This window comes from Pollachius pollachius (genome assembly GCF_949987615.1).
Source record: "Pollachius pollachius genome assembly, chromosome: 8".
NCBI classification, from domain to species: Eukaryota; Metazoa; Chordata; class Actinopteri; order Gadiformes; family Gadidae; genus Pollachius; species Pollachius pollachius.
Window position 1 is genome coordinate 23,772,524 of NC_136941.1, and position 21,446 is coordinate 23,793,969.

At 42.7% G+C, this 21,446-nt stretch overlaps 4 protein-coding genes across 5 annotated transcripts in view; 2 read left to right on the plus strand and 2 right to left on the minus strand.

Moving 5' to 3' along the window:
• The window catches only part of camk1b (calcium/calmodulin-dependent protein kinase Ib), a 36,961-nt gene extending 34,421 nt beyond the window's left edge, over positions 1-2,540 (minus strand). Inside the window, exons 1-2 of one of the 2 annotated variants that reach the window (XM_079741136.1) lie at positions 2,453-2,528; positions 323-335 (exon numbers count right to left, since the gene is read on the minus strand). In XM_079741136.1, coding sequence (XP_079597262.1) covers positions 323-333 — 11 coding nt within the window. In that variant the 5' untranslated portion in view covers positions 334-335; positions 2,453-2,528. Of the gene's footprint in view, positions 1-322; positions 336-2,452 lie in introns of both variants that reach the window. The other variant, XM_079741137.1, reaches the window with a different exon arrangement.
• A 3,866-nt stretch (positions 2,541-6,406) lies between these two features.
• nek4 (NIMA-related kinase 4) lies at positions 6,407-15,937 on the plus strand. The gene is made up of 17 exons (XM_079741188.1): positions 6,407-6,561; positions 7,519-7,785; positions 8,008-8,205; positions 8,397-8,504; positions 8,749-8,903; positions 9,243-9,381; positions 9,700-10,016; positions 10,110-10,281; positions 10,357-10,413; positions 10,557-10,715; positions 11,151-11,318; positions 11,395-11,461; positions 11,785-11,894; positions 12,005-12,096; positions 14,530-14,735; positions 15,307-15,440; positions 15,731-15,937. Exons 1-17 carry the CDS (start codon positions 6,475-6,477, stop codon positions 15,827-15,829), a joined length of 2,535 nt encoding a protein of 844 aa, XP_079597314.1. The 5' UTR covers positions 6,407-6,474; the 3' UTR covers positions 15,830-15,937.
• Positions 15,938-16,806: 869 nt separating this feature from the next.
• On the minus strand, positions 16,807-18,104 carry spcs1 (signal peptidase complex subunit 1). The gene is made up of 4 exons (XM_079742052.1): positions 17,981-18,104; positions 17,430-17,489; positions 17,259-17,345; positions 16,807-17,082 (listed from the first exon to the last, which is right to left on the minus strand). Exons 1-4 carry the CDS (start codon positions 18,014-18,016, stop codon positions 16,960-16,962), a joined length of 306 nt encoding a protein of 101 aa, XP_079598178.1. The 5' UTR covers positions 18,017-18,104; the 3' UTR covers positions 16,807-16,959.
• A 399-nt stretch (positions 18,105-18,503) lies between these two features.
• On the plus strand, positions 18,504-21,446 carry glt8d1 (glycosyltransferase 8 domain containing 1). Its single transcript, XM_079741075.1, has 9 exons — positions 18,504-18,765; positions 18,972-19,070; positions 19,213-19,429; positions 19,578-19,695; positions 19,778-19,862; positions 20,093-20,205; positions 20,289-20,455; positions 20,842-20,954; positions 21,260-21,446. The coding sequence occupies exons 1-9, from the start codon at positions 18,750-18,752 to the stop codon at positions 21,439-21,441; spliced, it is 1,110 nt and encodes a 369-aa protein (XP_079597201.1). The 5' UTR covers positions 18,504-18,749; the 3' UTR covers positions 21,442-21,446.

Consider the following 21,446-nt stretch of genomic DNA (forward strand, 5'->3'; position numbering starts at 1 on the left):
GACAACGGATAGGAATGAAGGCAGGGAGAGCCAACAGCAGGTAGGTCTTCAAACAGCAGGAGATAGGGCAAAAGGCGGCCATGCGGTATAGGGCGAACAATGAAGCCCAAAATAAACCTTGTTGCTAATTTCAGGAGATGAGCTGGGGCCAGTGGAAGGGGGGAGACAAACAAAGTGAAGCCATCAGATAACCAAGAGTCAACCGGGACGGGAACGCTTGGGGGGGGACCATAGCAAGAAAGCAAAACATTACCACATTCTCTACAGGCTCTACATAACATGCAGCATTCCCCTACTCCGAGGTATAGTTCACGGTACTCACTGGTTTCCCATTCCTGTGAAGGCACGAAGGACAGAGCACACACAGACACAGACACACACACACACACACACACACACACACACACACACACACACACACACACACACACACACACACACACACACACACACGTGCTGTAAAGTCAAATGTGGCCTTATGACCAGTTGAGTGTGTTGAGCACTAGGCAGGGTGACGTTTCATGGATAACGCTTCTAGCAAGAAGATAGAAACAACAAAAGCAAACAAAACTGGATATTGTACAGAGTTTTGATAACGTAAACCTGTTTTACTAAAGGAAACATCAGTTGTTGGTTAGTTAATATTCTTGGCAGTAGGCTAGTACTATTTCTGAGCCCCGAAAATGTTCTGCGACACAAGGAAAATAATGATTGACTTCAATAAAAGGTTGTTTACCATACACAATATGAAGCATTAGAGGGCGTGCATATTGAAAAGCGGAAGGAAAGAGATAGAGAATAGACAAACAAGGAGAGAGCCGCCAGCAGATAGAGATCCTCTTATTCATTTAGTTGTTGTTCTCTCAACTGTTTCATTTGACTTTAAGAAAAGAAAAGGATCTATCAAAATATCAAAAGGATTTCATGTAATATACATTTCACATTGACATTTGATTTATTTGTGTGAATACAAATCCTCATTTTAAATTACCCTAGCAGCCCATTAGCGGATCGGCTGTGGTGCACATTTGCAAATGAACATCGTTGTGAGCCATGCTCTCTGGACCCTCCCAACCCCAGTCATCCTAACTCCTACGCAGTCGCGTGGCTCTGAATCCTGCCAAGTTCTGATCAATTCTGCTGTCATAGTGTACACAAAGATTACAGATAAACCACAAGACTCAAGCCCCCTCCTCTCATGGAAGTCTGATTGTAATTTGACATACTTTGTTACTTTCCATACTTTGAACCGGTTCTCTCTGTTGACATCTCTTGAGACCGAATGAGGCTGGGAACGTCATCTTATTATCCGGAATATAAAGCGTCATCATCATAACAAATGTGATGTTATCCAAGATAATAACACTTTTGAAAGCCTAGCTTAGATGAAGCCATTGATATAGCCAAATGAAATGAGTTGCCATTGCCTTTTAAAGTGTACACCCAAATCCCTCTGTTCTAACTCATGTTGGATAATCGATTAACCTTTAAAATCATTTCACCCATTAACCCTTAGTACCATAAATATTATAATCATCGAACATTCAGAAATTAAAATAATACAACAATAAAAATACTACTACGAAGAATATAAAAAGCAATTACATATGTAATACAACCACGTTAACTATAAGTATAACTATGAGAAAACCAACCAACAGGTTCCCTCTACTTACCCTTAACCATTTGGCAGCTGTGTGCTATAACTCCCCTCAATATCACAGTCAACATCAAAACATCTGCCGTCTCTCTGCTTGGCTGGCTGGTTTGCTGACTGACTGACTGTGTTACTGACTGTCTGGCTGGCTGACTGACTGGCTGGTTGACAGGCTGACTGACTGGCTGAGTGACTGGCTGGGTGCCTAAATTACCCCACGACTATAACCAGTGTGATTCCGCACAGCCTTCTCGTAGGACTTGAGAGTGTAAGTGACACAGGACAAATCTCCTTTCAAAGCAAGCTTATTAATTCATAAGCGGACTTCTCCTTGTAAGCTGCGGCCATTAATGAGAGTTTACAGTTAATAGTAAAGGATCGTTTATGGCCCAATGTTTATGGCGGGGGCACATGAACACATGAACATGGGGGGGGGGGGGGGGGGGGCGGTGAAGAGAAGAAAGCTGAGCTGAAGATAGAGTAGATAAAGAGGAGGGTTTCAGTTCTAGTCTGTTTAATAGCATCCATTATGTCAATCGGGTCATCAAAACTACATTTTTTCCCAAGTTGCATTCAGGCTCAATAGTCCAATGAGATGTGAAAGAGTTAGAGCTGCACGCTCTGATTCCACCGTCCGCTGGGCACTGTTTATTCAGAATAATTGTTGAAACCCCTTCGGTGTCTTCCTTGATTACGCTTATATACAAATAATGGATTCTCCTTACGAATACAAATTACACAATTTGAACCAAAACCTCCTACATTTCGAGTGTCAGCCATGTAAAGAGCACCTACCTGCAGCGTGTCGGTCTCAAAGGTCGAGTCTCGAGGAAGAGTGTCTGTTCAACTCCGAGCGCTCGCGGAGGAACTGTAGTACCGGACAACCGCTCGAGCAGCAGCAGGAGCAGCACTCCCCGTGACGTCACACGGCGACACACATACACTCAAAGTGACCAATCATCACCGCCGGCGTTCGGGCGGCGCACAGGTAAACAAGAGGCTTCTGCTGGCAATGTGGTTTCTGAGATAAATAATTTTAATTATTTTGTTTGATGAGAAAGTTGTAATGTCCCTAATTTAACCTAGATGTTTTACTCTTACCTGACATTTGTTTTCCCATTTTGATTATAGGCCTTATAATACTACAACTGCTAAAATAATAATAATGATTATATTAGGCTGGACTACATAAGTACATCTCTGGATATGTACATGCATGGATGGATACTCACAGTTTAAGGTGAAACCTTAACCATATTTTCTTTACGCATTGAAATTCATAAAAAGAATTGGCCTACTGACTTTTTATTTAAAAATTGACTGGTCTTTCTGTTGATTTTGTTGTCCATAGTATAGAAACGAAAAGGTTGTTTAACTGTTCCACCTATTTTTAGGAACAAAATCAAAACATACTAACATTCCACCAAATGATTAACTGTAAACTTCATTTATTTATGCATCTGTTTATTTAGCAGGGACAATGCACAGCTCATTAGCAGTACCAGAGTTAGCTATAAGCTCATTTTCATGTGTTAGTCTGTAGTCCCTGGGCAGTGTCCTGCCCAGGGACTACAGACTAACACTGAAGTATAAAAACAATAGCACACAATTTTACAAAAGTAAAACACAACAACACAATACAGAAAATAAAATCACAATATTAGGACACCACAACAACAACAACAGCACAACATTAGCACACCACGACAACAGGACATCACAACATTAAGACAACAGTCTATGCATGATGGGTACATGCTTGGGTTGATTTCAGCCATGACTTCATCTTACATTTAAAACCAGCAAAGGTGTTCCACTCTCTTATCTCGCTTGGTACTGAGTTCCAAGACTTTGAGTCTCTAACTGAAAATACGGATGTGCCAAACTCAGTGGATCCGTGCTGTACTACACAGTCCCCTCTGTTGGAGGTTCTAGTTCTTACATTGTCTGAGTGCAGTGACACAAACTCATTCAACAGAGGAGCGGCCAAATCGTTCATTATTTTGTCAACTAAACATACATCAGCAAGAAACACAAAACTTTCAAAGGTCATGAGATTATGTCTTTGAATTATTTCACAGTGGTGATATCTGAATGGCTTTTTGTCCAATGCTTTGAGTGTTTGCTTGTAAAGTGTTTGCAGTGGAGCAAGTGTTGTTTTCCCAGTTTGTGACCAGCTTGTAAAACAGTATGAGATGTGTGAAAAGATTGTGGAGTGCATGTAAAGTTTTGCTGCAGCCAGAGGGAGCTGGTTCCTAACGTACCTACAATTCTTTAAATTGAATTTGACTGTATTACACACCTGCTTCACATGTTTCTTAAAGGAGAGCTCTGAGTCAACAGTAATTCCTAAATGTTTACATTTTGCAACAGTCTGGATCCTTTCTCCAATAACAACGATATCAGGCTGATTTCCATTTTCTCTATTATAAAAGTACATGCATGCTGTTTTACTGATGTTGAGTGTCAGGCAGGACTCTGAGAGCCAATCAGAAATTTTGGCCATTGCTTCTGTTAATTTGGCTGCCACTTCACATCTGTTCTTTCCATGTGCGAGGATGACCGTGTCATCTGCGTACATTTGGGTGTCAACTTCTGGACATACAAGTGGCAGATCATTTACATATAAGCTAAATAACAGAGGTCCTAAAATTAAGCCCTGCGTTACACCAACAGAGCAGCCAATGAAAGATGAGGTACTATCCCCAACTCTGGTACGTTGTTTTCTTCAGTGAGGTAGGATACTTTTGAGGGCAGAACGCTATGATTAACCATATCAAATGCTTTGCTCAGGTCCAAAAATACCACACCTACAGCACTCCCACTGTCAATATTTGCTTAGATTTTTTCAATGAGATAGCAGGTTGCCATTTCAGTTGAATGATTTTTCCTGAACCCGAATTGCATGTGCCTCTGATTTCTATATTCATTGCCAACATCAATGTTGCACTGAAGGGTAGCCATCTACCTAGGCCTTTATGTAATGTCTCAATTATTCATTTATTTGGTGTCTAACCATCTGCAAATATTAGCTTGGCTAATGTTGAGTGCTTTACCCTGTGCACACTCAATGTCATGGTGGACTGCCAAACGGGACTAACCACACCATCTTGTGGAGGACAGGTACATTTGTCAGCGCATACATGGGGCAGACTGCTGTTTTTACCCTCACGCAGGGGCGTAGGAATGAGTTTAACATTGGGGGGGACACATATCGGAAACCTGACGGATCCGGTATAATTCTTAGGTGGGACAAATGCGCCTGTCTCCGACATTGGAGGGGACACGTCCCCTCCGTCCCCCCCGGTTCCTATGTGTGATTCAATTAATTCGGTCTACAGTGTATCCATTTTTTCTTTCTATACAGACATTGAAATCAATGGTGCCGAGACTTGATGATTCGATTTTTCATTGTCACAAAGCTAGGTTAATTCAAATAAGTTAGTCAAATTCAAGAGCATGTATTTAGCATAATAGGGCCTACTCCACAATCAGAGCAGAAAAAAGGAAGGGAAGAAAACGAATATTACTAATTATTACTTTGTAATATTAATAAGGGTCATCATGTCTAATTTGCCATGCATGAATATCTTCATAAAAAAAGATTGAATGATAATTGATGTAAACGCTGTAATATATTGCAAATATTACATATTCTATGGCGGAATTGTGCGTTACCCCACAACGCAATCTCCTGTCTCGTACTTCTTAGAGCGGCGTAGCCTACGCCAGTTAACCGTCTCCAAAGCGAGAAGCATAGGAACATGACAAGAGTTCAAACAACAGGACAAGGATAATAAATATATAGTTTTGACAAAGCAATTACGAAACAGTTAACGGAAACGAGTATCACTATCGTAAGTCCCTCCCTCTCTCTCGCCCCTGAACCCATATATCTAAAGTCCCTCCCTCTCTTTCGCCCCAAAACCCATGGATCTAAAGTCCCTCCCTCTCTCCTGCCGCGGTGATCCGTTGCGAGATGATAACGCCTTCGTCACCTGTTGTGATCAGAGAAGGACCTTAAACTCCCCATAAACAGACTCATCACACTGGAATAAATTTTCCAAAATGAATGCACTATTGCAGAAGTCCACCATAATGTCCATACTGTGCATTTATAATAATAATAATAATAATAATAATAATAATAATAATAATAACAATAATAATAATAATAATACATGTTATTTGTAGAGCACTTTACATTCGAAAATCTCAAAGTGCTACAGAATTTAAAAGAAAAAAAAGGTATTTAGAGGGTATCTTTAATTTATTTGTTGATAGGAGATACCGGAATTTTTATAAGATCCCACATTTTACTTTTTTTATATTGAGTATTTAATAGTGTAATATCTGATATGTATTTTGTAATTAGCGTTTTATACTTTGGCAATGTATATTTTTGTTACCCATGCCAATTTAGTTTTTTTTAGTTGAATTTGAATTGAATTGATAAAGAGGTTGTACCAGAACGAGTTTTTTTGATCCTGTCTGTATGGACTTTCCTCGACCCCTGGGAACGGTTCTACGTGTGGACCCTAGAGGGCGCAATACCAGTAAAGACTTGTATTTGTGTCTTGAAGCCCCTCCAGCCAACGTGGCCATGCAGAACCAGTTGCCTAGTGACGGAAAACGAGAGACTGACCACTTCCTGTGTTTTGAAGACTTGCTGGCAGACAGATGATTGAATAAATCCTATTCGCAATGATGCATACGCGCTTTATCAATTGTACTTATACATACTTAGGAGAACCATTGCATTTATTTAGACTGTGAATCAACTTTAAGGTCGTTTTCCTTCCAGTTTGCGAGGAGTGATGAATAACTATGTGTTCATCAGAGTTGTGGGGAAAGGGAGCTATGGAGAAGTGAACTTGGTGAAACACAGAGCAGATCGGAAACAGGTAAGAACCAAAGTTATATCCCTATATATATCTCGAGGATCATTGCTCATCTAGCATCTGCACATTGTAGAATATCATTAACAACACGCTGTGTATGCTGACATCTTCCAGACTGGTCAAAAACTGAAATTATATAAATTAATATAAATAAATACATAAATTGCATTTGGGCTTACATGGCAGAACGGTGTCTAGACAGAACAAACCATCTTGGTTTAGAATGAGCTTGAGCTCCAAATTACGTCATCATCAATCATACAGTATCAGACCCATCAATCATACAGTATCAGCACCATCAATCATACAGTATCAGACCCATCAATCATACAGTATCAGACCCATCAATCATACAGTATCAGACCCATCAATCATACAGTATCAGCACCATCAATCATACAGTATCAGCACCATCAATCATACAGTATCAGACCCATCAATCATACAGTATCAGACCCATCAATCATACAGTATCAGCACCATCAATCATACAGTATCAGACCCATCAATCATACAGTATCAGCACCGTCAATCATACAGTATCAGCACCATCAATCATACAGTATCAGCACCGTCAATCATACAGTATCAGACCCATCAATCATACAGTATCAGCACCGTCAATCATACAGTATCAGACCCATCAATCATACAGTATCAGCACCCTCAATCATACAGTATCAGACCCATCAATCATACAGTATCAGCACCCTCAATCATACAGTATCAGACCCATCAATCATACAGTATCAGCACCATCAATCATACAGTATCAGCCCCATCAATCATAATGATGTGACGACACTGTAGAAATAATTTCGAAAATGTCTTTTAACGTTGAATTCACATCCCGCATAGTGGTGATACAGGGGGCCTGAAAATGTGCAGATCCAACCTGAGTCAACATGATTCACTTCCTCTTGTTCATTGGCTGCTCCCTCCCCCCTATCCGCACCCCAGTACGTCATCAAGAAGTTGAACCTGACCAAATCCACCAAGCGGGAGAGACGTGCAGCGGAGCAGGAGGCCAAGCTGCTGTCCCGTCTGCATCACCCCAACATCGTGACGTACCGGGAGTCCTGGGAGGGCGAGGACTGCCAGCTCTATATCGTCATGGGCTTCTGCGAGGGCGGGGACCTGTACCACAGGCTCAAGCAGCAGAAGGGTGAACTCCTACCCGAGAAGCAGGTGGTGGAGTGGTTTGTCCAGATTGCCATGGCGCTCCAGGTAGGCTATATCCTAAAAGCCTTCAGGTTGTAGTGTACTACATATGCACAACAGTGAAGTGGGTTATTGCATAAACAAGAAAACAAACTCTAAATCACTCCTGTTCAACCCTGCGACATAACTACTACCCCTGCTTTAATAGTACTTTATAAAAAAACTAAAAAGTCAGGTAAGATGTGTTTCCTCTCAATATGTTTATAAGCATACTATCTGATTGAACAGTATCTGCATGATGAGCACATCCTTCACCGGGACCTTAAGACCCAGAACATCTTCCTGACCAAGACCAACATCATCAAGGTGGGAGACCTGGGCATCGCCAGGGTCCTGGAGAACCAGAACGACATGGCCAGCACCCTGATAGGAACGCCGTACTACATGAGCCCTGAGCTCTTCTCTAATAAACCCTATAATCACAAGGTATACAGGCTGAGGGCGCCTCTTAACTGGGTACATAAATGTCTTCTTTAATGGATACACACATTAAGTGTTATTGTATTATTAAGATATTGTTTGATCAATGGGGATTAGACATATTGTGTATGAGTTTTTAGGTTTGTTTCCAAATCTGTATGATTGTCTCTCATGCAATATGATGTTTATATCTCCAGTCAGATGTATGGGCGTTGGGATGCTGTGTGTATGAAATGTCGACACTGAAGCACGCCTTCAATGCCAAGGATATGAACTCGCTGGTTTACCGCATTGTACAAGGGAAGGTAAGTAACGTGTTACCTATAGTATGTTCAGCTTTAGTTTAATCTGATTGACAATGCCCAGAAACAGTGATCAAATAGTTTAGAAATGTTGACCAATATATGTTCCCTTATTTCTTCCCTTTTCTCCCTCCTCTCTCCCCCCATGGGCTTTGACGTTAATGAATATTGCAGAGTTAATAATGTAATGCAGCATGTCATGGTTTGACTATTCATTGTTAATGGTTTCCCCTGGATGTCCCGCCAGCTGCCTCAGATGCCGGGGCAGTACGACCCCCTACTGGGCGAGCTGATTAGGAGCATGCTGTGCAAGAGGCCGGAGGAGCGTCCCGATGTGAAGCTCATCCTCAGAGAGCCCTACATCAAGCGGCAGATCGCCATGTTCCTGGAGGCCACCAAGGAGTAGGTTGATCTCTCAAAACGGGATTCATCCTTACTTTTATCTCTCCTGATGTTACCAAGAATCTATCAGCCATGTATCTCTCTCTCTTTATTATTATTATTATTATTATTATAGTTCCTCACTTACTGTAATGCATGTTTGTAATCCACAGTTTCTCTGTAAACAATGTAACTTTCTTTCATTCTTTATTTCTGTCCTGTAGTTTTCATTCTTATTCACTTTCTTCTAATTTGTACAACATTTTTATTTTCTCTATGGCTCTTTCTTTTTCTGCTGTATCACAATAATGGCCGTGGGGGTCCCTCATTGACCGGTTTGTGTTCTTTGTGTCCCTCTAGGAAAACCGCCAAGTCCAGAAGGAAGGCTGTGGACGGGGCCGGGGACGCTGTGTGCTGCAGAGCGGGGTCTGGTGTCTCCCCTCAGCCAAAGAGACCCCCGAAGAGTCCCCCCGGCCCGCCCCTCACCCGGCCCCCAAGGGTGAGCAGGATACTCCCGTGTATTCCGGTATACTCCAGAATACTACGAAATACTCCGGAAAAATAGATGGCTCCATAGAAGATGTGTGTGCTGCGTATCCCGCCGGTGGAGAGTTTGTGTATGCATACATAATAATAACATTAGATTCATAATTAGAATCATGATATAATTCACTCTATTTTCACTTCGTATTTTTATTCCGTTCCTAAAAGTCCATTTCAGGAATCTGATGTAGATTGCGCCGGGTGTTTGAAGCCCTTCAGCTTGATGTAAGTTTGTCTTTTCAAGTAACAACAACGAAGGCCCTGCTCTCCCCAGAGAGACGGCGATCAGAACGGCCGTGGCACCGCTCCCACAGCCCGCTCCCCTTCACCTGACCCCGCCCCCAGAGCCGGCTCCTTCTCCAGCCGCCTGGCGACCGTCAGCAGCATCGCTATTGATATTGAACCAGTCCAGCAGCAGCAGCAGCAGCCCGGCGGAGGGGAGGGGCCAGCGGAGAGCCCAGACCGGCGGCCCCCTTCGGCAGTGCCCGCCCCCGGCGATGCCCCCAGGGACCGCAAGCACAAGAGGAAACCGGAGCCGTCCCGGCGGCCTCCCACCCGGCGCCTCTCCCCCCACGACGTGGCGGGGGACGGGTGCTGGGGGGGAGGAGGAGGAGGAGGGGAGGAGGAGGAGGAGGGAAGGGGCAGGGGGTCGCCCGGCCGCTCGCTCGCGGCGGAAGCCCAAAGCGATAAGCCGTCACCCTCGGGTGCAGATGACAAGGACGACACCATGGAGCTGCTGAAAGAGTCGGCGCTTGGGAACCCCCAGCTGTGTCTCGGCGCGACTCTGAGCAGTGCGGGGGTCCACAGCTCTGCAGACGATGAGAAGGGAGCTGCGGAGAACCCCTCCAACGGCCAAGTGAGTGTTGGCGGTTTGTTTGACCGTGGTTATTCAGAACTGAGACTCACCTAAACGCCACCTCTGCCTCTTTAGGAGATCCTAGAATCAACGGAAAAGCTACTGGAGCCATTTCCAGCCACTGCAGCTATGGTGAGTGTTAAGGATTAAGGAATCTTAATCCCAATATTTGTATATTGAGATTGAGGTTAAGATTGATAAAGTCAAGTTCCATACACAGGTAGTCTTTACCAATGTAAGGAAAACAAACAATCCAGGTATTTGTGTTTCTTTAGGAACAACATGAAGACACAAGCCCACCCTCACATCCAGTATCTGGGTGGGGCGGACGCTGTGCTCCGGTACTCACGGGCCCTCACTCCTCCGGGGAGCCCTCCATGTCCCAGCAGCACGGACAGAAGGAGGACGGGCGCACGCTCGTGGATCAGCTCAAGGTACGAGGCCTCAGCCCGGGGTTTCACAACATATCTGCCCTGGTACACTTTGCCTGGATATGAGCTTTGAACTAAAAAAGGAAAAATGTCTTTCAAACTGTTTTAATCGAATAAGAAGTTTCCTACAAGTGAGCGCTGAAAAGTCCTCCAAAGCTATCCACCAGCATGGACGCGTGTCAAGCAATAAGCTCTTGCACCGTCAATGCAATGCATTTCAAATGAAAACGTCTCAGATTCTGTCAAATGCCACAGAAGACAGCATCTACGGATGCATAATCATGCATTCTTAGATTAGGTGGCATTATATTAAAGGTATTGATCAAATCATCAAACACCATTAAGCATCATAATCTTCAATAGCTTCAAATACTTTTTGGCAGTATATTTCATGGCCATATATATTAGCATATTAACCTATAATACCTCCATCATTAGTCCAGGTCGCTCTCTGCCAGGCCGCTGCCCCCCCCTCCGGCCCAGACCCCAGCTGCGGACCGGAGGAAGAGAAGCAGGGTGAACACAGAGAAGAAGAAGACCACCACGGCCACCTCGTCATCGTCATCCACTAGTCCCTCCAGTGGTGGACTACTGGCACCTCCACAGGTAAGAAGGGCCTTAAGCCGAACCCGGTCTGGGGCCGCTGGGTGTTGGCTATTATAACTGTTTTGTTTTTGTTTAGGCGCGCCCTCTGTCGGCTAGAGAGAGAAGAAGGCTGAGGCAGTCCCAGGAACAGGCCATCCAGCCAGGTGAATCACCTTTAATCCATGTGGAAGAATAGAAAGAAAGCCTAAAACAGCCGGTCCAGTAGAGCGTGGCGGCCTGGTAGAAAGCAGGAGGGCGTTTGGCAGGAGGTCAATGGTGGAAAACCCCGTTGGAAATATAACCTGGAGAAGTGAAAATCAAACCTAAGCAATGTGAGGTTAAGAATCAATAATTGATTCAACTAGTTTCCAAAAATGCATTGATCGTCCTAATCTTTTGCTATGGATAGTTAGAACAATGAACCCCATCCAATAACTTATCCAGAGGTGTACATTTTTCCGCTCACGCCGATGTCTGTCTTCCGCAGTTGTCCATTCTGTGAGACGGGCGTCGTACGACGTCACAACCTATCAGAGCAGGCAGCAGGATGGCCGTGCCTGCAGATCGGTCTCCGATTCTGGCGACCCGCTCAGTCAGGTAGACGTCCACAGAGCTTTCCATGTGTGGATGAAGACTTTGATTGACATGATATCGGATAACAAGGCTTTCTTAGTCCTTAATAAGTAACCAGTTGTGTTTGCCTCCAGAACGAGCGTCTACATGACCAGCGGTCAGAGGAGGAGGACTGCAGCTCGTCCACAAGCTCCACAGAGCGCTCGGAGGGCGATGGCAGAGAAGGGTAAGGGCGGTTAACGCAGTGGGAATGACTGCAGTGTCTTGCCTCAGTGTTTTTTATCTCATAGCTTTCATCTCAGGCTAATATTCTGGATTTGGTCAAGACTTCACTTGGGGTCACCTGGTATGCCAAATGGGAGGTTGGCAACTGGCTGACTTAAAAGCTGTGGAGCAGGGGTCCTCAATTACTTTTCATAGTGGGCCACTTAAAAAAAAGAAAACAATAGGCCACTCAACCCCCGGCCCTGTCGGCCATTGAGCAACCAAACCAATCAGCTTTGAAACTCACCCCTTCACAGTCCTTCCGGTAGTCTTCTTGTTGTTTTGTGTATTGTTGTTTTAAATGTTAATGCACTCACGTTGTATGCGCTCTGAGATTGTACAAACGAAAAGTGATTTACACATCAAATGTATTATAATACTATTATTTTCTTTTTATTATTATTATTTTTTCATAACCCAGATGTCTCTCTCTCTTACTCACTCACTCACTCACTCACTATCGTGATCACAAAAGCAGTTATCAGCAAGACATGGGTCCCCCTCTCTACATTAACATTCTGATTTTGGATCACCAAGTAAAGCACAAGCATACAGGAGATTAGTGGATGAAATACGTTGCAGTTTATTTGACATCAAATCTATGAAATGTTGCATACTAAAATTTGCAAAAATGTGCACGCAAAAGGCCTATACAAACCAGATAATCATAAAACATAATCAATTACAAAAATCTTTTCAATTTTACATAACAGGTAGGTTTCAAACATGACCACCATCTAGGTATACATTGAACATGACCATAGGCACCAAGATATGTACAGCAAAGTGCTTAACTATCTCCGGAAAGCTTTAGAAGTCTTCTGTTCTTGTGAGAACTGGCAAAATGTTTTACAAAATCATTCATGTTGACGGTATGTGCCCTCCTTGATTCAATACTAAGTATGCCAAGGTGACTTAACCTATCATCAGCCATGTTGTCCTGAGGTGGTTTTTAATCAGTTTCAAAAGCAGAGAAACTTCTCTCAAAGGACGCAGTACTGACTGGAATAACAACTGAAATTTTACAAAGTCTGAATAACTTGTGGAAGACATCTTTATAAGGTTCGAGAAACACAACAAAATCAAGTAGAATAGATGGCCTGTCTACTCCACTTTTGTCTCTCCTCTGGAGAAGCCGTCTGCCCTGGTGAACCTCAAGTTTGAGGTCTTCTAAATCTGACTCAAATGTCTGTTCAAATGCAAACAGAGGCTCCTCTTTCAAGAATGTTGAACTGTTTGGGTCAAGAGACTGGACCCCTTGCATTATCTCACAGTTCTTTGAAAAACGCCGATGCAGCTCAGCTGTGAGACAGTCGAGTACCTGGTAAAAGAAAGCTATATTGAAGCCCTCATTACTCTGTTGGTCACTGTACCTCTGTCCGACAGAGCTCATTATTAGATAGTCAACAAATCCAGAACTGGCTTTAGGCTGTCTCTTACTTATACTCTCGGTGCTGATTTTGCAGTGCTCTTAAAGTTCTTTGATTTCTTTCCATAGCTCACTAAAGTAAGCTTCACTTCTGTAGCTTTTCAATGTGTCTTTAAGGGCACCAATTAGATCTACAGCCCTTGTCAGATCAAGACTGCTTGATCTGTGTTGTTTTCATTGTTGTGTTTAAGGTTGCTGGTTAAGAAGCCTGATCGCCGGGGGGTAAAAACTGTTGCGTGAGTCTGGTACCCCGTGCCTGTATGCTTCGGTAGCTTCTACCAGACGGCAGCAGTGTGAATAGTCCATAGCCTGGGTGGTCTTTGATAAGTTCTGTGCTTTTCTGAGGCAGCGTTTTTCGGTTGATGCTTTGCACGGAAGGAAGCTGGCCACCGATGATGTGTTTTGTTGTCTTCCCCACCCTCTGGAGGACCTTGCGATCAGCAGCAGAGCAGCTGCTTTACCAGGCAGTTATGTGCCAGAGAGGATGCTCTCAATGGTGCACCTGTAAAAGTTTGTGAGAGTTTTTCCAGACATGCCAAACGTATTGAGTCTCCTCAGGAAACATAGGTGCTTCTGAGCATTTTTCACCGCTGAGTCTGCCTGGACCAGGTGAGGTCATCTTTGATTAACACATCGAGGAACTTGGAGCAAGAGACTCTCTCTAAATCAGCTCCATCAATGTATATGGCGGCCCGACCCGGCCCGAGGATAGTGGTGAGAAATATCCGGGCCGGGTTGGGTTGGGTTGGGCTCGGGCTCGGGCTCGGGCAGAGAATCTAAACTCTATGTTACATTGATATTGCAGGCAAATGTTGGTCGGTAACTCTAAGGAGTTGGGGCCCTTAATGTGGGTTAATATGGGTTCATTTTGGCTCACAGGCCCTAAAAGGTTGGAACCACCACTCAGCTAGGATTTTTTGAATCAGTCATTTACAATATTTTTCCTCCTTCATTCCTTCTAAGCAGGAAGACTGAATCTACCGACATGCATGATCTGGTTCAGATGATGACCCAGACATTACGAATGGATGGCCGAGAACGTGTTAACGACATCATGTGCGAAAGCACTGCCTTGCCAGAGTTTAAACTCAACAGGAAGTACAGGGACACGCTGGTGCTTCACGGGAAGGCTTGGGAGCAAACCGACTTTCCACTCAATGATTTACCATTGGGTAAGCTGGATGCTTTCATTATTCTCATGCCCTCACATGTGTTGTGTTGTAGACAGCAAAGTATTTAATGGAGCATGGTAATGGGAAGGCACACAGGCAGCAATTCAAAATAGTCTTCATAGAGACAATGGGCTTACATGATTACATGAAGGGAAATGCTCACATCCTGGGCGGGAACAAGAAAGGATTCCAGGTCTGATATTAACAAAACACAGGTGAGTCGACAGAAACGTCATGAGTCATGGATTGGTTGTGGCTGACAGGAGAGGCCAAGTGTATTTGCAATACACTATCGTGGAGTGGACATGTCTGCAAGAGTAGAGATAGAGAAGTCCGGCGATTTCAATTGTACAGAAGAAGAGAGCTATCTCTAAGTGCAAGAATAGGTGCCTTTTGCAGATGCCTTCTAACTAGAAGTAAAGTAAAAAAGGTTATCTCATTTTGTGATATTATTATAGGGATCCGTTTTTTTGAGACATGTCAACTATAACTAACTGCTTGTTTTTTGGTTAAATGAGCAGGTGCATTGGGGCTTGAACCTCAAAGTAAAGTTAACATGTACCTGTTGTAGGCACCACCTCAGGGCCGGCAAAGATTCGGAGGGCCATCGAGTACCTGAGGACGGATGTTGTGAAAGGCCTGGGGGTCAAGCTGCTGGACAAAGTCCTGGAGCTCATGGAGGAGGAGGATGACCACAAACGACAAGTAGGGACTGGAACCAAGCAGCTCATATGACACGCCGCCGACAAACCTTCAGGACCACCTACACCTATACAAAGCATTGCATATAAGTAGCATCCCTAAATTCATGTTTTAATTTAAATCCCTTGAAGTTTGCCTTTGTATTAAATAACGGGGTGTTCTGATGGGGTTCAATTGGTTGACTTTTGCGTGTAGTTTAAAAACATAATAGAGAATGTAGTCCTCTCAATTATTTTATATACCCCGATGACAATTCACATTGTATAAAAAATATTTGAACAATTTTCTCACAGGTGTGCCTTCGTGAACAAATGGGAGAAGAGAAGTACCTGGCCTATGCTGTGATGGTGAGGCAGCTGAAGTTCTTTGAAGACATTTCCTTCAAGGGATGAAAAACAAAATCTATCCATGTCTAACCTAAGATGATGTTGTGTAGTTGTTCCTATGTTCAAGATGTGTTACTGTTATCTAATATTTTTTTAATTGTGTCCCATTTTTTGCACAACCTCTGAGATATGTTTAGTATTATAACTATGCAACGATTATGAATCTTTAGTTTTTTTTGGTAGTGTCAACTTCAGCAGTATGTGTTACTATAAAGTTTAGAATTTTATAATTAAGGCTGGAATGCAAGCTATTATCTGAATGCTTTACCTTTTAATGAAGGGCATAGATCACGGTTGTGCTGCTTTTCAAGTTATGTAGGTTTTCTGTGATTATCTACAAGTCTATAAGAGTCTCAAATAAACTTTAGGAATTTGTTACCTTTTTCATATTAAGAATGCAACTTAACACATTTACATGCTGAAAACTTTGCAGCAATAACACCTTGGGGTATTCCCTTTTATATGCATTTCTCCATCATCCAAGCAGTAGTGGGCCAAAACGACTAAACAAGCACAAGGTGTTGGTTGGATGGATAGACAAAACTCACCTGCCAGCAATCACTGATCTGATAGCCATCAGAGACAGTTAGCCAAGAAATGTGGGGTGCCCACTAGAGGGTTATTCTGAGCTTTTCTGTTGTCAATTGAGAACTCTTTTCTTCCACCTGTGGTGGAGCTATGATGATGCTGTATGTGTGAATGTGATGGACTGTCAGAGCTGGTCAATGTGGCCCGGGAATAGATAAGCGGTTTGGAAGATGAGGATGAGCCAAGATTGACTCCCTGAGCAAGTCAGGGAAGAGCTCTGCTCTGTCAGAAATTTGCCTCAGCTCATTTCACTCACTAATACTAAAGCTGGTGGTAGATATGGCATTTTGACCAAATTAAACGACAATTATAGCTATTCAAATCATATCTAGAGCTCCTTTAAGATCTGTATATTATTAAAAACAATATAATTGAATAGGGATACTTTACTCAAATATTTTCACTTATGTATTTATTAATTTTGACAGACAGTTCATCAACAAGTGACTAGCATTGTAACAAAGTCCACCTTCAAATGTGAATCAAAATATCATCCCTTACAAAATCACACCAAACCAATGTATCGGGGATCACCAGGTGGGGAGGTATTATTTGTGTTTCTTCTTCTTGAGGGTTTCTGGTTTCAGAGCGGTTTCCACGGGGCTCTCTGGTAGCGCCGGCTGCCAGGCCAGAGGGCTCCTCCTGTACATCGGCCATGGAGGCAGGGTCAGCTGAAAGGATAACAGAGGTACATTTTATATGTAGAATGAGGTTCTTCTTCATTTAAATTATTGGTTGGATTAAGTATTGTAAAATACTTTGTAATATGTGGCTCGAAATGTTGCATCTTCAAATAAGTTTGGGGTTGAAGAGACTACATTTAAATAGACAAAGGAAAATAACTTACCACACAAGATATAGCAAAACCAGCCAGTACTATATAAACTGTCCAGCCAAACTGTTCAATAACGAGACCATAGATAAACCCGATCACCTGGAGGACAACACATAAGCATAAGGATTAATCATTCAATGCATGCACACATCATGAATGCAGGTGTTAATATAGGTTTCTTACCGCAGATACAAGTACTATTCCCTGGAAGATCTGCTCAGCCAACTTCTGGCCTTTATAGTCCTGGAAGTTAAAACATATTTTTCGACATGAAACAAGCACAGCAGTAATCGTAGCTCACAAATACATTGATATAGCCTTGTAAAATAGTTTTGGCTCGTTGCTAGATTTGTATGAACATGGGAATCATACAAAAGTGCCATACATCCCAGAAACATTAAAATATGGTCAGATATATATGGTTTATAGATATATAGATGTATAACTATCTGCACATGGAGCAGAATGATGTTTGCACGTTGCAGAACAAGCAACCAAAGAAAGATAGGAATGTATTCAACATTAGTAAAGTGTACTTAGCTATGCTTTATGAATGTATTCATAATGAATGCATTTGATCATCTAAATAGTATATATATAATAGTAGAGTCTGCTTTGGCTCAACAAAAATGAGATACAAAAAAGCATGGCAAGTACTATACTCTTTAGAGCAAAAATAATATGGATCTAGATATTTGAGCAGACATAACCTTCAGTAGCACTTCAAAACGTACCATATGTGTTGGAATGGAGTTGAATTTTGAAAACATAGCGATGAATTATAACAACAGTTCTCGCAAAAATAGATTTTACTTCCGGTGTCCAAACGCTACGTATAACTTTGTGCAGGACCGACGAAAAAACCGAACTGCGCAGGTTCGCAGATCGTTTAACTATTCGGATTGGCTGAGGATGTGTACAAACCATGACAAAAACCAGGGCTGAAGCATAGCTTCATGGGCTGAAGCCCCTCCGTTTAGCTAGAGGTCTGGGATGGCTGGTCCGGGTCCTCGGGTCGTCCGATAGGCTGCCTAACATTAGCACAACTTAACACAAAAAATATATACATTTTGACCCGATTCTAAGCAATATTAAAATATTTAAATATACAGCATCTACCTTATTTAGAATTAAATCATGTTCGTATTACATACAACAGCTGTATTCAATAATATGTATAGCAGGCACGGATATAGCCATCTATTACTGCAGTTTTGGAATAAGCCTGAGGTTGAGTTGGCAATTGGCAGTGTTTGCTTTGTGCGTCTGTTTATATTTAGTAAAACGGGAGCATGTAAACCATACCCATCATACATTTAGTTGGGCCAGTTTTAATTTAATTTAGCCATCTTTTATTGGCTAAATTCTGTGCGCGATGCAGATACCAGACTAAGCTTCACAACAGGCGATCCACTGTTTGGTGAAATATAATATAATATAATATAACTGCACTAGTGTTTCATCCTACTGATCACGATTAAGGGGTAATGAACAGTTTACATCATGACATTGAGGAGAGGTAAGTTAAGTCCGAATAGTGCTTTTTTTACTTTTAGTTTTTGTTTCCACGTTTAAAATCAATGTATTGGAGCAATTTTAATTTCTTAGTAAGGATTATGTCAGATTAAACACATGGGTTCATTCAAAATGTCTTTACTCCCCAACACAATGTAACATAATTTACGGCTGTGTTTTCTTCAGGTAACAAGTGGTTTTGTCTTTCAGTGAATGTGGTGATTCTGGTGCTGCTGGTAGTCGCCTTCTTGATTGTAATTCAACGAAATCTCTTAAATCTTAATGACTTTTTAAAGAAAAAAACTCCAGGTATGTTTTATGTGTGCCAATTAGAACTTGTGTGTTCAATGTGCTGATTCTGTCTTCTAAGTTGTTTTGTGTTTTCTATGCGGTACTCTCATGTCCATGACGATGATCAAATTCAACTCTGTTACCATTCCATATTTTCTAGATTCAGTTTCTGGGGTGATCCTTCCCTTTGAATCGGACGTGTCCCCTAGTGTCAGAGCAGACTCAATAAGGACAGGGGATGAGATCCCTGTTGTCATCACTGCCTCTGAGGAGAGACTGGGTGCTGTGGTGGCGGCAATAAACAGCATCTATCAGAACACCAAAGCCAACGTGGTGTTCCACATAGTGGCCCTCAACGACACAGTGGATCATCTACAGTGAGACAAAACACAAACGTGCAGTAGGCCTACTGTCATGACTAAACTATCTAGGTCAACCGAACGATTGTTTTTCTAAAAACGACTTAAATTGGCATAAATAGCTTGCATCTTTGGCTTGGCATTAATCCTTTGTATCTGTCTTCAGGGAGTGGTTGAGTAGGACCAGGCTCAACAAGGTCAAGTACAAGATAACTGTTTTCAAACCTGATGTCCTAAATGGCAAGATATCAAAAGATCCCAAGAGACTGGAAACCGTGAAACCGGTAACACATTCACTCTTACTAAAGACAATGGGAACTGATTGAATCCACTTTTTCTTTTAAAACAAATTTTATGTTGTCCCAGTTAACGTTTGCTAGGTTTTATCTGTCCTTCTACTTACCTGAAGCTGAGAAAGCCATCTATCTAGACGATGATGTCATTGTGCAAGGTAAAAGACAGTGAATGATTCCTTATTTATGCCTTAATTCTCCTGTTATCTTGCTTTCGTACTCAAGGGTTCATATTAGAACTGCCGTTTCTTATGTCACAAATTATCCGCTAAAATCCGCTACAGTTATCAATTTCCAGAAATATCATTAGTCCAAAATAGAAATCCTGTTCAAGAGCTGTTGCTCTACTTCATAATAACTGCATCTTACATATGATCTTTGTCTTTAGGAGATATTAAAGACCTTTATGAAACCAGCTTGAAACAGGGACACGCAGCGGCCTTTTCAGATGACTGTGATTCAGCCTCCATCAAGGGCATCGTACACGGGGCTGGGAACCAGGTTGGTGAGGACACGCCAGACGGCTGGTAAACCGCTCCGGCACTCTTTAACCCACCCCTCACTGAACTGAGTGTGTCCATCAGAATTACTACATCGGCTTCCTGGACTTCAAGAAGGAAGCCATCAAGAAGCTGGCGATGAGGGCCAAGACGTGCTCCTTCAACCCCGGGGTCATCATAGCGAACCTCACCGAGTGGAGGAACCAGAACATCTCCAGCCAGCTGGAGCACTGGATGGAGCTCAATGCACAGTGAGTCTAGCAGGTGCTCCTGTCTGGCTTGGTTGGGACAAGATGGCGTTCGTTTTGGGGTCATTTTTCATTTGCAGATTGTTGAAGCGTGCTTATAGTGACGCTTTGGGTAGGGTTGTCCATCAAATACCTCGATGGGGATTGCATTTACCTCTTCTTCAAGTGGTTTGGGAAAAAAATGTGTGAAACTTGCACTGATTGTGTCATTGCAACACATTTTTATTTTATTTGGCTATGCACACAAAAATGCAACGCAAAACTTCTGCTTTGTGTGGCAAGCTTTGCATTACTGCGCAATTGTGCAACCGTAATTGCTTAAGGTTGAATTCTGAAGTATTCCCAGGAGTCAATCTAATGAATGAATCAAATGCCAATTGATTTTCCAGGCAGGATCTTTACAGCAACACATTGGCAGACAGCATCACCACCCCTCCACTTCTTATCGTGTTCTATAAACATCACTCCGCCATCGACCCCATGTGGCACGTCAGGCACCTTGGTAAGTACTTCAGCCACTGACGAGAAACAATCTGTGTTCAACTGCACTGGCTTTTCTATTGAATCAAACTGTACTTTATTTTCAGAACATTCAGATTGACCTAGACAAATGTTGCTGTCCATCACTAGTCTAGAGAGCCTTTCATTAAAGATGAGAGGCTCTCTGCCACAGGCCCATATTGTGATAAAAGATTACACTCCACCCCACTTCTTTTACATGCAATCCTAGTTAAAGTACACCTTATATTTATACACTATAAGACTGTGCTGCTCTATAGCGTGTATTTAATATACTGCATATTTAAGGCTCCACAGGGGGTGGCCAGCGATACTCAGCCCAGTTTGTGAAGGCAGCAAAGCTCCTCCACTGGAACGGACATTACAAACCCTGGGGGGTGAAGTCAGCCTACTCTGACGTCTGGGAGAGGTGGTACATCCCGGACCCCACAGGGAAGTTCAGTCCTCTTCGCAGACACTCGGGAGAGTAACGCCT